At 38.3% G+C, this 15,461-nt stretch overlaps 2 protein-coding genes across 5 annotated transcripts; one reads left to right on the forward strand and one right to left on the reverse strand.

The window, feature by feature from the left end:
- Positions 1-501: 501 nt before the first annotated feature.
- On the reverse strand, positions 502-3,098 carry alkbh4 (alkB homolog 4, lysine demethylase). Of its 2 annotated transcripts, none has more exons than XM_014983210.2 (3): positions 2,939-3,098; positions 1,771-1,965; positions 502-1,685 (listed from the first exon to the last, which is right to left on the reverse strand). In XM_014983210.2, exons 1-3 carry the CDS (start codon positions 3,056-3,058, stop codon positions 1,164-1,166), a joined length of 837 nt encoding a protein of 278 aa, XP_014838696.1. In that variant the 5' UTR covers positions 3,059-3,098; the 3' UTR covers positions 502-1,163. The 2 variants fall into 2 exon arrangements, with proteins under 2 accessions (XP_014838696.1, XP_014838695.1); XM_014983209.2 differs by having other exon boundaries at positions 1,771-1,968; positions 2,939-3,097.
- Positions 3,099-3,707: 609 nt separating this feature from the next.
- On the forward strand, positions 3,708-15,445 carry lrwd1 (leucine-rich repeats and WD repeat domain containing 1). 3 transcript variants are annotated; one of them, XM_014983206.2, is made up of 16 exons: positions 3,708-3,809; positions 4,282-4,368; positions 4,949-5,183; positions 6,204-6,323; positions 7,214-7,360; positions 7,429-7,521; positions 7,610-8,008; positions 8,310-8,424; positions 8,526-8,623; positions 9,570-9,780; positions 10,805-10,877; positions 12,095-12,238; positions 12,339-12,442; positions 12,646-12,807; positions 13,378-13,487; positions 14,882-15,445. In XM_014983206.2, the coding sequence occupies exons 2-16, from the start codon at positions 4,289-4,291 to the stop codon at positions 15,032-15,034; spliced, it is 2,244 nt and encodes a 747-aa protein (XP_014838692.2). In that variant the 5' UTR covers positions 3,708-3,809; positions 4,282-4,288; the 3' UTR covers positions 15,035-15,445. The 3 variants fall into 3 exon arrangements, with proteins under 3 accessions (XP_014838692.2, XP_014838693.2, XP_014838691.2); XM_014983207.2 differs by having other exon boundaries at positions 3,754-3,819; positions 8,529-8,623; XM_014983205.2 differs by having other exon boundaries at positions 3,755-3,819.
- The last annotated feature ends 16 nt before the right edge of the window (positions 15,446-15,461 follow it).

Consider the following 15,461-nt stretch of genomic DNA (forward strand, 5'->3'; position numbering starts at 1 on the left):
AAAATATTTGTTGATCAAAAATCAACAATCAACAAATCAACAAGAAATCAACAAGAAACTTGCTTTCTCTGGTAGAAAGCAAGTTTCTACCAGAGAACATCGGCCTGGCCTTTTTAAACTGTTTCACAGCTGTCAAAACAGATGACAAGGTCGTAAACAGAAAACAAACTTTGAAGGATTATCTGCGGGCCGAGTGAGCATTTGAATGTATTAGAAATAACATATTCCTGTGGAAAACTTGTGTTTAACAATCGGTGTTCTTACTGCAGATCTACTGTCGCCTGTCTGCCAAAAACCTGATCCAGGCAAGGAAACTTCTGTTTACTTTGAGACTCTCTGAAGACTGAAAATCCAATTTATAAAAAAATATAATTGGTTGACTTGTCGGTCATCTTTTCATTAAATTAATTTTATTATAAAGTAATTTATTTAATGTACATATTTTATATTTAAATTCCTTGTATGAAAAAGTTAATAAAATATTTAAATTACAAGTACACATTTTTGTATTTCACTGTGTTATATATCACAATTTATTATGGTATATAGTAAATTTTAAGTAAAATAAATGTTCTTTTATTCTAAGTAACACATTTATTATTAAAAATATCACGTAAAATTCTTGATCACATTATGAATACTTAGAAAAAACAAACAAAATATATCACATTACATAATACAAGATCAACGTTTACAAATAAAGTTTGATACTCATCTGATAAAAGTTAATTTATTCTGGTATATAAAAATCTAATGTAAACTATATAATGGTTTATTCTATTGATGTCTTACAGAAATTAATACAATCACTTCGTTCTCCACTATGAAGATTAAACGTGCACTCTGTCGCCATCTAGTGGAAGTTGTAGAAATAAAACAATTTTGTAGCAATTTGATGGACAGTTTTTCTCCATCACCGTCATCATAAACAAACTGAAAGAAAATACTTTATTTTAAGAACACAGGCGCAAAGATTTGGATAAACTGTTGTGAAAGTTTGAATTAAAAAAAACCCATATAAAACATTGCTTTACAACAGTCTTTGGAATATCAAAGCTGTTTTGCCTTGTTTTGCTAAATGGCTGAGCAAAAGACTACAAGCATTCACTTCAGTCAAGGACACTAAAGACGTGTTGAGTTTTCTCTTTATCGGTCTGATGCGTTTATACAGGAGTTCCTCTGAACGTCAAAGCGATATCAAGCAGTTTGGCTCCCAGCTCCGCCTGCTGCCCTGCAGGCAGGAACTCTGCAGACAGTTCTCTGTAGGTGCTGCAGACTCTGCGCTCCTGAATGTCTTCTCTGTGAATGGCGTGTTTCCATTTGTGCCTCGCCTCCCCGTACAGTGCCACCAAACACCTCCTGGGAAGCCGTACGGCCACGTGGATCCCCCCCACCAGCCCGCGCTCTGGCAGGCCCTCCTCCAGAGACATGGTGAGCACAGTCTCTGAGAGCATGTTGACCGTGACAAGCCTTTCACCCCACAGCCACGAGTCGTCTAGGTGCGAATCGATGGCGGAGCCTCGCTGAGGGTGGTAGTCTAGGTTACACTGCTCCACCGGTTGGAAGCCCTGCAGGTTTGGCTCCTGTTGCATCCGCATCACCAGTTTCTCGCTCAAACCAGGGAGTCCATTGAAGTTAGCTAGACGCACTTTCTTTTTCTTGAAGTTCACCTTTGGACCATAGTCCTGCAATCATACAACAGTTTGATTGGCTTCATTGACAAATCAACAGTGGTTCATAGATTTGGGGCTAGAAAATGTGGAGTATAACCTGTTTCCTTCGACCAGACTGTGATGGATTCCAAACATCCTGATCCATGGAGCCAATCAGCTCCTTCTCCTCTTCCTCAGATATGAAGTTCTCCCACAAGAAGACACCGGGAAAAGGAAAAGATGCACCTTCTCCATCTCCATCTTTGCAGACAGCGAGTTTTGTTTCAGCATCATAGAGGAAATGGTGCACAGTCTTCTTCCCAAAAAACAAAACAAAAAAGTTAAAGCTGCTGCCTTTCCTCCTTTACCAAAGGAAGACTTTAAAATATTTTTTTATTTTTTGGTTTTAAATTAATTCAGTATAGTTACATGAACATTTCTGCCAGTGAGTGCAGAAGTTACAATGCACACATCCCCGTTGACTATTAACTACACATTTATTACTAAAACTATGGTGTAATAGATGTAATAGCAGCGATTGAAAAGTGAATATTATTTTGTAACAAATAAAAATTCCAAAGACATAGTTAAAACCTTGAACTTTTCTACTAGACTTGTCACAATAACACAATTTGCTACATAATAAATTACCCCAGAAGAATAAACGATAATGTTGCTTGGGAACATTTTCAAATAATAATATAATGGTAATGGAATAATAATGTAAGTTCGCTCTCTCAAAGATCAATATACTTTCATTTCTAACGAACATTTAACATTGGAACCTGAAGACATTTTAAATATCCAAAACAAATAAACAAAACAACAGAAACGACAAATAAAATGAGTTAGGAAGTCTCTGAACAAAACTGTCCTTCAGAAAGCGCCACATTGAAGACTTTTGTCAGTCTGGTGGAAAGAAAGAGCAATCCATCAGTCATGCAAATGGGAATTGCCGAGTTTGTTTTATCATGGGATTAATTGATTGAATTAAATCTATCTCTCTAAAGAGAGAGCAACTCATCAATCATGCAAATGGAAATTGCCGAGTTTGTTTTAATTCACCATGGGATTAATTGATTGAATTAAATCTATCAGCAAGATTCTGTTTGTATTCAGAAAGTGAGACATGCGGGACATTAGTAACATAAAAAAGAGACAATGCACACGTTTTAGCACAGTAAACATTTTGATTAATGACGCAATGTCCTGAGAAGGCTTCCGTAACTTGTTGTCAATATTGTTTATTTATTAGAATAAGCTAAATTATGGTTGATATTTTGTACCTCCGGTTCCCTTGTCTCCGTCTGAGTTTTCCCTTTGAACTTTTCACATACGAGACATCGTCGGATGCCTTTACAGCCGCATGAAGAAACACCATCATTGTTGATATCAGGCGCCATCATTGTGCTAGTGCTTCTTCTTCTTCGTTTATTAGGAACTCACGAGCCACAGCGAAACAGAAGGCGCGCCCCCTACTGAATGTAAAATATTTTAAGAGCTAAATTAAATTAAATTAAATTAAATTAAATTAAATTAAATGACCATCCCCCAGAAATTTAGAAGCATAATTAAAACAAAAAAAAATTATGTGACTTTAAGAGATTAAGAAATTTAAGATATAAATAAATATAATTAATTCTCATGTTCAAGGTTTTGACTTAAATCAATTTTACATTAAGAGTTCAGAGAAAGGGGGCAGTTAAAAAGGGAAAAGTATTTTTAAAGATTAAGAGTGACAGGACACACATTTTATTTAATGAACATGGAATTATGAAATTAATTAATCTAATTAATAATTAACAGGAAATCAATCATTGGTAGAATTTTGGATCCCTTGATATTTTGCTATACTAGGTACTTTGAACGAGAAAACTTTGAAAAATTGGGGGTAAATATGAATAACAAATAAGATTTATTTATTTTTTTATTTTTTTACAACAAGAAGCAGAAATAAAACATATTATATTGTATTTATCTAGGTCACACATTTACTTAAATGTAATTTGTCGTGAATTCTTCACATTCCTTGCAGTCAAGATAGAGGGGAAAAAAACATCCCGGGCGTTCTTAGTTCAAGCCACGCCCACCGGATGTAGACGCAGTTTCCCCGGGAAGCTCAGTTCCCGTAGTGGTGCGGAGTGAAACAGACCTTAGGTGAGTTGTTGTAAGTAAATTAATCTATAAATCTTTGGAAGTTATTAAGACATTTGTTATCCTGGAATTTATTTATAAAAGACAGCAGCATGAAGCATAACTACATGTTTTTTTGTCGTTATTAAGGTTAAATTAGAAAAGAAACTTAGCAGTTTGCGTTTCCAACGCGGTTAAATTTGGTATTTGTAAAATACTTACCAACCAGGCTTTTAAGTTTAGCCACTGTACTTTTCTGCTCTTATCTGTATTCATCTCAAAGGTAGCGCAATGTTGATGAAAGTGTATTATTACTATTTAATACTGGAATCTTCAGTGAAACATCAAAGCTCTATTGTTGTTTTTTATATATGCATGATCTCTTTAACCGTAGACTAAGCTATTTATACAAATATAAATCTAGAAGCAGGTGCTATTTAAAGCCTGTTCTTTAAATCTGGCTGTCTTTATTTCTAAAATCTAACTGTTCCTGCAGATTAACGATGGAGAAAATTACAGAGAAGCTTCTGCTGGAGAAAGGGTCTCCAAAAACCAACAAGTTGGAACAGATCAAAACTCTGAAGTGAATAACATTTTCAATTTTTGCATGTTCTTATATTAATTTACCACTGTGTCCTCACTTTATCCAGATGTTTAGATACAAAGTGAAGCTGCACTCAAAGAATCTCAATGTTATTCATTGACTTGCAAACCTACCTTCTGAGTGCAGCAGAGATTGAAACATGAGAACAGTATTATTGTATTGTAAATGAGGATGAAACTATCATGGAGGAACAGAGTAAATTAAAGAGCAACTCGCTGATTCTCTGCAACTTTATTCCCTCATTTTAGCAGCTTTAATGTTCCTTCAAAACTGTAGCTGTGGAGCATCTTCCCTTTCTATCAGAGACTTAAGTGTATGAATAAACTGCTACATGTGGGGTACCCCAAGGCTTTGTTTTGGGTCCACTTCTTTTATTGAAAGATGTATACACACTTGAAAAGCTAACTGGCCTCTACTAAACTCTAAGCGTTGTTTGCATGTACATGTTGAAGAATGTAACTTTAACCAAGTAAAGCAAAAGGGACTTATGCAAGATTGTAGAGTCTATATCCCTGTGGAAACACCAATTTAATCGTATCATTTATTTATTTTTTTTCAGTCTGTCTAAGATGGCGCTGAAGCTTGAGGACCTTCCTGTGAAGCTGTTGTCATGCCTGAAGTCGTTGGAGCGTTGGGATCTGTCTGGAAACAGGCTGCAGGAGTTCCCTAAGCGTTTGGAGCTGCCTGCGCTCCGGTACCTGGACCTGAGCGATAACCAGATGGAGGACGTCACCACCCTGGAGTCCCTCAGGGCTCTGGAAGAGCTCAAGATGGACGACAACCTTTATATCACTGTAAGCTTTCTGTCACGTTCAAAGGATTTTCTTTGGTTCTGTAATGTAACTGAAAGGCACATTTAATGAAATACTAGTTACTTCTTTGATGTATTGTTTTTTTACACTGACAGAGCAAGTGTACGCAGAATTAACCTTTAGCTTCTTGCAGATGTTTTCCATTCAGCTCAGTAGTTGCACATCTGGAAGATCAGCGGGTGAGAAGGGGTGTAAATGCAGCTGCTTAACTTTCAGATGGCTCACTGTTTTTACTGATGAGACTTGATTCTTCATCACTTTATCAACCAAAACTCATTTCATAAAAGTTACAAATTATTTAGCACGTCATTGAGAATATTTAGTACTTTATACCCCAGCAAAAAATTACTTGAAACTAAGAGAAATATATGGACCGAAATTGAGGCCATAAAATGTGCTAAAATGTTTGAAACTGGAAAAAAAGATTTTAAACTGAAATAATAAAAAAACCTTGAATCTGAAAAATAGTTTCTAAAATGTTTCTGAGTTTAAATTTCTGTTTTCAGGTCAAACGTTATATTTAAGTTTAAGATTTTTTTATTACTTTTGTTTCAATATTTCAAATTTTTTTAAAATTTATTTTCAGTTTCAAAATGTATTCAAAAAACTTTGTTGGTCAGCAGATTTGCCCAGATCTTAGGAAGGATTTTGACCCAGAAACCTTCTAAATCCTTTTATGTGTCTGGGCAGCTCAAAATTTTGTGTGGAGACTGACTGGGCCTCTCCATGAGCATAATTCACTTCCTTAATATATATGCTCAATATGTAATGATAACTGGATGAAAATAAACATTGGTTGTTAATATCATGTTGAAATGGCCGATACTGATATTCATGCAGACATGTTGTGCATCCCTAATTTAGATTTTAATTAACGCTTACGCTGCTGAAGGAAACTACAAATAAACAGTTCGAAATTGGATTTTAAAGGAATAAAATGTGACCTTGTTGTGTGTAAAGTTGGTTAGCTTTGTTTTAATTTTGCTTGCTCTTGTGTTTTAGGTGAGTGATAATTACAAGCTGTTTGTGTTGCTGCCCAATCTGCGGATTTACAACAGCAAAGATGTCACTGCCACTGCCAACCATTTGAGATACGTTTACAGCGACAACCTGAGGACCAGGGTATGAAAATGATGTATTAATGTAGGGAAATGTTCATTGGCATAAATTAAACATATTTTTTTTCTGTTTTTAAATAATGATGATTTCATTTATTAGACAGAGAAATCTACCACAACCAATCTTATTGTTGCAGTTGTCAAGAAGTAATGACATGTTTAAGAAAGAATAATCATTTGTTTTTGTCAATTTAGTGGTTTTCTATCTGGACATCCACAAGAGCAAAAATCAAACCTGTCATTTTTAAAAACTCACAATGGTGACTGATCAAATTCTAAGCTGTATTTTATTTTTCAAAAACTTTATTCCTAATAATGAACAACAACAAGACACAAAAGTGTTTACATAACAACAGAAAATTAGCCTGGGGAAGCATGAATAATTCAAATAATAATGAGAAGGAAATGACAGAGTCACAAAAAGAAAACAATAATTGTACATAATGGGACATATGTACCAAGTAGCTTCATGTAAGATAGTCTTAGACAACAGATTGTCCTTAACCCTCATTTGGGAACAAACACATATATTGTTAAAACTCAAAATCACCAGAGAAATTGGTGTAATTGCAAAATGAATAATATCTGCCGATGTCATCTTAAACAGCTGTGATTGGTGCAGAGAAAAAGTTTATTCGCATGAAAACAAAGATCTAAAAAAGAGCTGAAGTTTTTCAAAGATATGAAATCATGCTTTATAATTGTAAATGAAAGCTCTTAACTTTTGGCAGTAAAATTCCTCCATAAACAAACCAAACTATGTGGCGATGAGTAGAAGTGAACTGTTGCTAAGGGAGAAAAGCTAACAACTGGCCTACAGCAGTAATCATTGGGCCCATGTGCATCTGCAGTCTGGTTCCTTTTGCACTACGTGCTGCTTTTGACTCTTTTTAGATGATTGCTGTTTGGGAGAGGAGCTTCAGTCTCCCGGATCCCGTCTCTGCTGAGAAACTGTCTTCCCTCGAAAAGAACTTTGTGAGCGCCGCTCGTCAGCAAGTTAAATTTGGCCCCACTTCTGTGGCTGATTTCACCAAATGGAGGGTAAGTTCTGAACGGTTTACACTTTCTGCAGCCATGACGGTCATTTTACCGCATGTTGTGATCTACAGGTGGAGATTCTGGCTAAGGAGTATCTGCGCTCTCTGGCGGAACCAAAGGAGGACTCGGACGATGAAGCTCACACTGAGAATAACGACAACACCGTAAGAACTGCATTAATGCTCGTTCTTTATCAGATCTAGCTGCTTTAATGCTGCATTTCAAACTTCATACTGGATTTGTTTACCTCAGGATGTATCTGAGGTAACAGACGGACCTGATAAGGAAACAAGTCCTAAGAGGAAACAGACGGATACAGCAGCAGACGCCTCCATCAGCCTGACACCCCGCAAAAAGCTGCGTGCCGACCTCCCTGAATCACCCGCTGAAAGCAGTCCTCGCAAATCCAGCCTCCGCCTCAAACCACTGGCAGGTACCCAGAGCAGGATGAGTCCCCTGAAGCCGAACCGGGGTCCCTCAACCCCCAGCAAGACAGAGACGAAGGCAGAGACGCCCAGGAGGAGCGCCAAGGTCCAACAGGTCAAAGAGGCGGAGAAGAAAGATCACCTGAGCAGAAAGGAAGCAAAGGCTGCACAGCTGCACAGAAACGTTCATGTGCTGCCCATCATAAAGGCTTGCAGCAAAACAAAGGTAATGTAAGAACAGAGACGCTCCACTCTCTGTTTTTTTTGTTGAACTACAACATAATAAACTACAGGTTTTTCCATAAACTCAGTCCCTTCTGAAGATAGGCATCCCCGTATTATGATGCTGCCACCACCATATCCCACAGTAGGGGGTCAGTGTGGTCAGAGTGACATCTTGGTGCAGATTGCAAAGATAGTTAACCTGTTGATGTTTATTTTATGACAAAGCTAATGTTTTATTGCAGCTTCAAGTGTTTCCTTTGTGTTTGAACGTTTCTGATTTCCGCTCTTTTCTCCGCCTGCAGCCGGTCTCTCTGAAGCCGCTCCATGCTCTGCAGTGCCACAGTAAACAGGACAGCTCAGATGACTTCTCCACCCAGCTGTGGGCCTGCGCCTTCCAGCCGCAGTCAGAGTCCAGTGGTACCTCCTCTTTTTTTTTCCCCTGATATTTTTCTAGACAAAACAGGGTATAAGAAATATAAAAAATGGAGCGACTGAATTCACTTTTCCTACGTCGACAGCAGGAAGCCGATTGGTGGCAACATGTGGAGGAGACTCGGTTTGTGTGATCGACTGTGAAATGGGGAAGGTGATGAAAAAGTATAAAGTTCCAGGAGAGGTACGTTTAACAAAATAAATAATTTATTTTGTTTGGTTTTTTTTGTAGAAAATGGGTTTTGTTCATTGTAGATCCAAAACTTCCTAAAGAAAACAATTCTGCATATTTGCTGTGTTAAAAGTATGTAATTTTGAAATTCCTTAAGACTTGGTTGAACAACCTTTTCCTCAGTCTTTTCCTCAAAAGCAGGAGTTTTGAAAAAGCTTCTGTAACTTCATTAAAAAAAATTGGTGCAGCAAAGATGGCTTTTCAAAAAAAGGCTCTGGACAGACAAGGTTCTACTTATAAAAATCTGGTTGTAAAAAGACAAATACTTAACACTTTCCATTGACTTAAGAAAATTAAGTCTGTAATCATTCTACTCTCATCAGGGCTGGAGGATATGGCTGAAAATGTACCACTATATAGGTGTTTCGTGTCTGTCAATATCGATAATTATTATTGTTTTAATATCTGAAATACTGCCAAACCTTTCTGTTTTATCCACAGTTTTCATTTCACTCCATTGTTTAGTGTTTTAAGCAGATGTGAGGCACAGTGGCAAAACCTTAAACTGCTGCTGTGCAAGTTATTCAGCAGGTTGTTACTAGGTAACCAAAATTGAGAGGAACTTGAAACTGCTTGTTACCCGCAGGTTGTTGCTAAGTAACCAACGAATGAGTGAGCTAGTTGATATCACCAAACTCACTTAGGTGGCCATGAGAGGTTGAGCGAATAAATCCTTTCCTCTGCCTACATCCCCCACAATGCTGTGTGGTTCTGGATTGGAGTTCAGTGAAATGATTGAATATCCTATCAGACATGTTATCTATGGATATTGATCATGTGTCTATAGCGATAAATATTGTTACTGATGTATTTGTCCAACTCCAACCTGATTAAAAAAATAAAAAAATTGAATAAAAAAACTGTGAATTATCTTCATGCTTGTCGCCCCTGACGACAGGAGTTCTTCTCCCTGGCCTGGACCACTGTGTTGATGTCCAGAGGTATCAGCGCTCCGTCTCAGCCCTGCAGTATCCTCGCCGCCGGCGGAAAGAGAGGACTCGTCAAGCTGATCTACCCCAGGAACAACATGGCGTACGGCGAGTTCAGAGCCAGCCGGAAGTCGCTGTCGGTGCTCCGCTTCAACCACCAGCAGGGAAACTTCCTCTTCAGTGAGTTTTTACTGACCGCATGTCATTTCAGACCAAAAGAGGGTGTTTTTTTCACCTCCAATCTCACTTTTAGTTAAATTAAATCAGCAGAAGAAAAGGTTTAAATAGGAAAATGACTATCCAGACTGTCTGGGTTGAACATCCAACACGGTTTTAACATCCACCTCTTCATCATCATAGAGTTAGACTTTTTAATTCCCTGGTTAATTAAAAATTCAGAAGTTAGTTAAAAACGGCTGATATGCGTCTTCTCTGATGTGCATCTCGTGTATTTCTTGCTAATAGTTACAGTAATTCAGTACGTGTGTGTGTGGGTGTGTGAAATGGGAATCCTTAATTTCTAATTTTGCTGGATTTGCAAATTAGCCTGTGGCTAGAAAACCTTCATACAAAATAAGAGCTGCTTATCATGTTTTATCATGTAACATTTTTTATTGGGCTGTCCTTGATTAAATAAACTTGAATAGAATAAATAAACAGCACAATCAAGGGTATCTGAAGTGTGGCACCCTTCAGACACACTTCCAAGGGCCATTTATGGCTCTTGAAATTATTTGTTTGGCCCCTCATCACAAGTCAAGAATTTTCCAAAAAATTGGAAATTGTCTGTTTTTCTTCAAAGGCAGCAGTCTGAAGCCCCTTTTTAGTTTTGGATCTTTTTTGATATTCAGATTTTATTTTTAAAAAAGAAGTTTGTTGTTGAGTGGGTACAATCAAAAGAAAAAAAAACCCCATCACAATAAACATTTTTTCATTTTTAATTTAATGAATTTTGCGGGCCACCAAAGTTTGAACACCACTGTTTTAAATCATCCCCGCCTTGTTTGGGAATTTGAACATGACTTTATTTTTCCTCTGAGTTTATCAGATCTTTATATAAATGTTCATTCTAGCCTCACTGTTCAGATCTTTGTACATTTTTACACACATCTCAGCTATCAACAATGCCCTGCCTCATTCAGTTTGGTTCCTCTTTTTTATTTATTTTTGTCTTTTACCAACTTCAGCCTGTGTTTTCTTACAGCTGGCTCCTACGACAACAAAATAATCATGTGGGATATCGGAGGACTGGACAAACATTGCAACTTCAAAGTCATGTAAGTTTGACTGAATGAAGTTCTTTTATCCCAAAACCATTTCTCTGGAACTTTCTCAGGATTTTATGTGATGGATCAACATAAAGTAGTGTTGGAAAAGGAAACGGGACATCATGAATTTGATCCACATCTGTTAACACTGTAACTATTAGTCATGCACTCTATGAGGCTGGCATTTTACAGAAGACTGGCAAGAAGAAAGACTTCCTGTCTGCAGTTTGGCACAAACCTAGACCAAAACAGAGAATGGCAAGAAAATCAACCCAAATTAACCCTTCCCTCTTTGAAACATGGCTGTAACCGTGTTTCCATCAGTTTTTTATGCGCATTTTGAAGCATTACATTAGAAAAAGTAGATGGAAAGGGTCAAATTTGGAATAACTTCCCCAATATCACAAAAAAAGTTTTCACGCTCGTTTGATGTGGTTCTAGGCTGTTCCGAAAAAGAGTTAATGCAGTAAAGATGAGATGGAAACACATTTGCCGATTAAGTTCTGACATAATGAATGCTCCCATCCACCGGTGGGTCTGCACCTTACCAGAGGCACAAAACCTCCAGCGCACAGAGGAGTCTCCATCTTTCTGAGGTGTATGCCAGTTCAGAGCCATGCGTACCTTTAACATTTGAAGGAATTTTGCTTAGCGTGGCCTGTTTGAATCGCTCCGAACTGGAAGATGGAAACATGACAAATTTGCATTTTCCTTCTTTGCTCAAAATTTACTTCACATTTGAATGGAAACACAGCTACTGATTAAATCTTGTTTGGTTGTAGCAAATTTTCCCGTCAACAGATCCACAGATTAGAGATCCTTCCTCATCCATCAGGATAGGTAAGGATCATATCCCCTACTCCAACATCTCCCCAAGTGTACAGCCATACAGAGATTTAAAGAAGAACTGGAAAAGCAAATGAGGTGGATTAGCAGAGCTTGCCAACAACTAATGATGTCATCCAGGACAAGTTGCTGTGGAATATCCTCTGAGACTGTCATACAGCAGCAATATTCAGTCAGAGGCCTCATTAGATTTGTTGGAGGTCTAACTGCTACTGAAGGTTCATTCTGAAGAGTGACTATTTGAAAATACTTGGATGATATGAGTTAATTTCACTCAATAAATAAAATGATTTGAACTGAATTTGAAGTGTTGAAAGATCCAAACCAGTCCAGATGTTTTTAAGGGTTTCTCTTGAACTCCCTTCTCGTCCTCCCTCCAGTCAGCTGTTGACGCTGGAGGTCGGCACCACGCCTCTACACATCTGCCTGCCGCCAGCCTCCCCAGACACACACCTGCTGACGGCCTGCGAGGACGGCCTGTTCTGCTACAACACACAGCTGGGAGCCAACAGCACCGCGAAAAGGTGAAGGAATTTTAGAGGTTCTAGGATTAATCAGGAAACACGTTGCAAATCTCCATGACGACCAGTCAGCACTGATTATTGTTGGTTTTTTTCTTATAAGGTCAAACAAAACGGAAATAACTTTCCCCATTTACAAGATGGAGGACAAACAACAGAACTACCACACTATCGATGGGTTGAGTTTTCTCACTGACGATGTAGTGGGTAAGTTAGATTTCTTTATTATCAGATGCAGTTCTGGTTAAAGACCACATGATGGTGCTGTAAGATGTAAGTAATTACTTCTTAGACAACTATAAATGGTGTTTATTGTTAAATTTTATCCTGGTGGTTTGAGGTTCCGAGTTTAAAACACAGACTTCTCTTGTTTCTTTTTGCCGCCTGCCTATGGGGGGCACTACTCCCAGCCTCTAAGAGCCACACCCACGGGTCCATTTACCTGTGGAGCTGGAGCGGCACCAGGAGTCAGCGGCCGGACAAGAGGAGCGGGTCGGTGTGCGCCGTGGTTCTGGCTGAGCTGCAGTGGGCCCTCACCGACGTTCCCTACCTGTCTCTGAACACCTGCCCAGGTGAGTTCTCCTGGACCTGGCCGGATGACCCGTTTATGCGCTCCTGGGTTCCTACCGACTGGAAAACTCCAGAATCTGATTAGAGTTCAGATCTGGAGAGGAAAACAAAGGCTGAAGATAATGGTTCTGTTGGCCTCAGGCTTTTTCTCAGAGATTATACCCATCTAGCTATCCATACATTTGTTTGTCCAAAATGTAATTTTAACATCTCAACTGTGTAGGATCCCTGAATAACGCAGTACATACACTCTCTTTGCCATCGAGTGTCTTTATCTGTTTGTTTTCTATCCAGTTAGATTGTTTTTAATGTGTAACTAATTTTTTTGGCAAGCCTCTTCAAAAACTACATCTCAGGTTTCTCCAGCTCTTCAGGTCTGACGTCACATAATGCAATCATTAGCAGGACGCTGTAGAACCTTCTGTCATGCACAGTTAGACATCAGCCCTCGAGGACTGGAGTTTGACATTCCTGATTTATTTGGTTGGCTGGATGTTTGGAGCCGGCTGCTTAATGTTCCCAGCTGTTTGTTTGTAGCAGAAGCACTAACTTCCTGCATGTGTCGTCTTCAGGACGGGCCTACATAGTTTGTGGTGACGACAAGGGACAAATATGGACTTATCACATCACCAACCTCCAGAAGAACAGCGGTCAGAGAGGGGAAACCATTCCACCCACTGAGGTATTTCATTTCTACTCCATTTTTTCCTTCTTTCTCTCTCTGTCTACCTTGATAGATTACTGTAGAAGAGTCAGAAGGATAAACATCGCTTTGGGCAGAACAGTTGGTGCTTAAAGTAACGATATGCCATGCAAGCTAGTGGCAGAAATCTGAGAAGATGGTGGCTGGGCTGAACTGGACCCAGATGATGAAAGAACTCATTTTGTAAACAAGCAGGATGTAAACAAACCATCTGCAGTCATCTGTTGACTGCTAAACGTTATGTGCAAAAACAGATGGTTATTCACATTTTGGATTGCTCAGATTACAAGCCATAACCTAAAAAAACTGATGAATAATAACAAATATGGATCTACTGAACAGTTTGTCCAGGTATTTTACGGTCAATATTTGGTCTGAGCTCCTTTTACAAGAATTACTGCAACAATGTGGCTTAGCATGGAGGAGGTCAGTCTGTGGTTTTACTGGGATGCCCATGAAATGCAAACTTCACTGTCATCTGAAAACAGGACTTTGGACCACTGAGCAAAAGTCCACTTCTTTTTTCTCCTGATCCTAAGTGAGAATTAACAGCTGTAACCAGTCTTTATCTTTGGCCGCACTCCAAACATTGTGAATCTGCCCCTGAGCTCTTCAGTTAGCTTTATTGCAGCTTTCCCTTTTGCTTTTGCACTGTTTTCTACTGCACTTTTTCCTTTCACTCAGTTTTATACCTAGAGGGGTTGGCACCGCTAACTAAAAATTTAGTTGTGCTAACCCTAAAGCACCAATAATAAATTTTTGTTCTGCTAATGCTAATGTGGTATTAGCATAAGCTAATGCTGAAGTGCTAGATTCAATCATGCTGACACACAACATGTTCCACAACATAGTACATCTCCAATAATGAGTCATATTTGTTACTGCACACCTAAGTAGATGGTTTGCGCTTCAGGAAGTGAGTTTTTTTGGAACAGACAAAATGTTGTTCATGTTGTCAGTTTTGTGGTTGTTGAGTATTGCTAACTCTGTTAATAATTTTGCCGAAATGACCATTAATATAAACGTCTGACTACTTGAAGTAGGCATGAGTTTTCATGAGCTGTAATTAAAAGTAAAAGAAACAAACACTTTAAATATATCACTCTTTGTGGAATTTACCTGTTTATAAGAAGCTTAATTGTCTTTACTGAATTAGTCAAATTAATGAAGCTTTGATGGTATTCTAAATTGAGCTGCACCTGTTGGTATTAATGGACTTAGTCACTGAATTTCATAAATGTCTAAGAAAATGCAAATATTTGACATCAGACAATTTTAACATTTTAATTTATTTCAAAAGAAGAAATAACGTGAAGAATAAATCTAATTTTAAGATATTCCATTTGCTCTCATGCGTTTTCTCGTTTCTCTAGGTGCTAGAATGGCCGACCCTGATGAGGAAAGGCCTAGGTCAGATTGAGGGCCCCTCCATCAACAGTGTGGCAATGGACCCAGAGCTTCACTACCTGGTGGCACTCACTGATAAGAACTTGGCGGTCATATGGAAGAGTGAGGTGTTGTCCTGAGGAACACGAAATGTACATAATTAACAACAACTTTCAAGCAGGTTTTCTTCTGTCTGAAAAGAGGCGGTGTTCAAATTTTCTTCCAAAAGATGATTCGGTGATCTGTTGGAACATCAACATTTTATCCAGACTGCAAAGATCTTCATCCTTCCTCTTCTTCTTAATGTCTTCAGGAAGTTGGCATGCTGCTCCCCATATTCAGAACGTCTAATACAGTTACAAATTTGCTCTCTGGAAGACAATGTCAGCTTGCTTTTTTATAGCAGTTTTATAGTTTTTACCTGCTATTATTGTATGCATAGTTTGGTCAAAATAAGACACAAATTGAGATTTAAAAATGTTTGCAGAAAATATCTGTGACTCAACTGCTGTTCAAAACTTAATATTAAAACTTAAAATTCTCTGTGACAATTGCTTGGATTTTTGC

Source organism: Poecilia mexicana, unplaced genomic scaffold (genome assembly GCF_051168715.1).
Source record: "Poecilia mexicana isolate PSO_F unplaced genomic scaffold, ASM5116871v1 scaffold_14, whole genome shotgun sequence".
NCBI classification, from domain to species: domain Eukaryota; kingdom Metazoa; phylum Chordata; class Actinopteri; order Cyprinodontiformes; family Poeciliidae; genus Poecilia; species Poecilia mexicana.

Coding starts and splice junctions, on each gene's coding strand:
- lrwd1 (XM_014983206.2), top strand. CDS start 4,289: ATGGAGAAAATTACAGAGAAGCTTCTGCTGGAGAAAGGGTCTCCAAAA. Junction 7,522..7,609: donor CTGAGAATAACGACAACACC/GTAAGAACTGCA, acceptor TGTTTACCTCAG/GATGTATCTGAGGTAACAGA. Junction 8,425..8,525: donor GCCGCAGTCAGAGTCCAGTG/GTACCTCCTCTT, acceptor CTACGTCGACAG/CAGGAAGCCGATTGGTGGCA.
- alkbh4 (XM_014983209.2), bottom strand. CDS start 3,058: ATGATGGCGCCTGATATCAACAATGATGGTGTTTCTTCATGCGGCTGT. Junction 1,969..2,938: donor CGGAGACAAGGGAACCGGAG/GTACAAAATATC, acceptor TTTTTTGGGAAG/AAGACTGTGCACCATTTCCT. Junction 1,686..1,770: donor AGTCTGGTCGAAGGAAACAG/GTTATACTCCAC, acceptor GTATGATTGCAG/GACTATGGTCCAAAGGTGAA.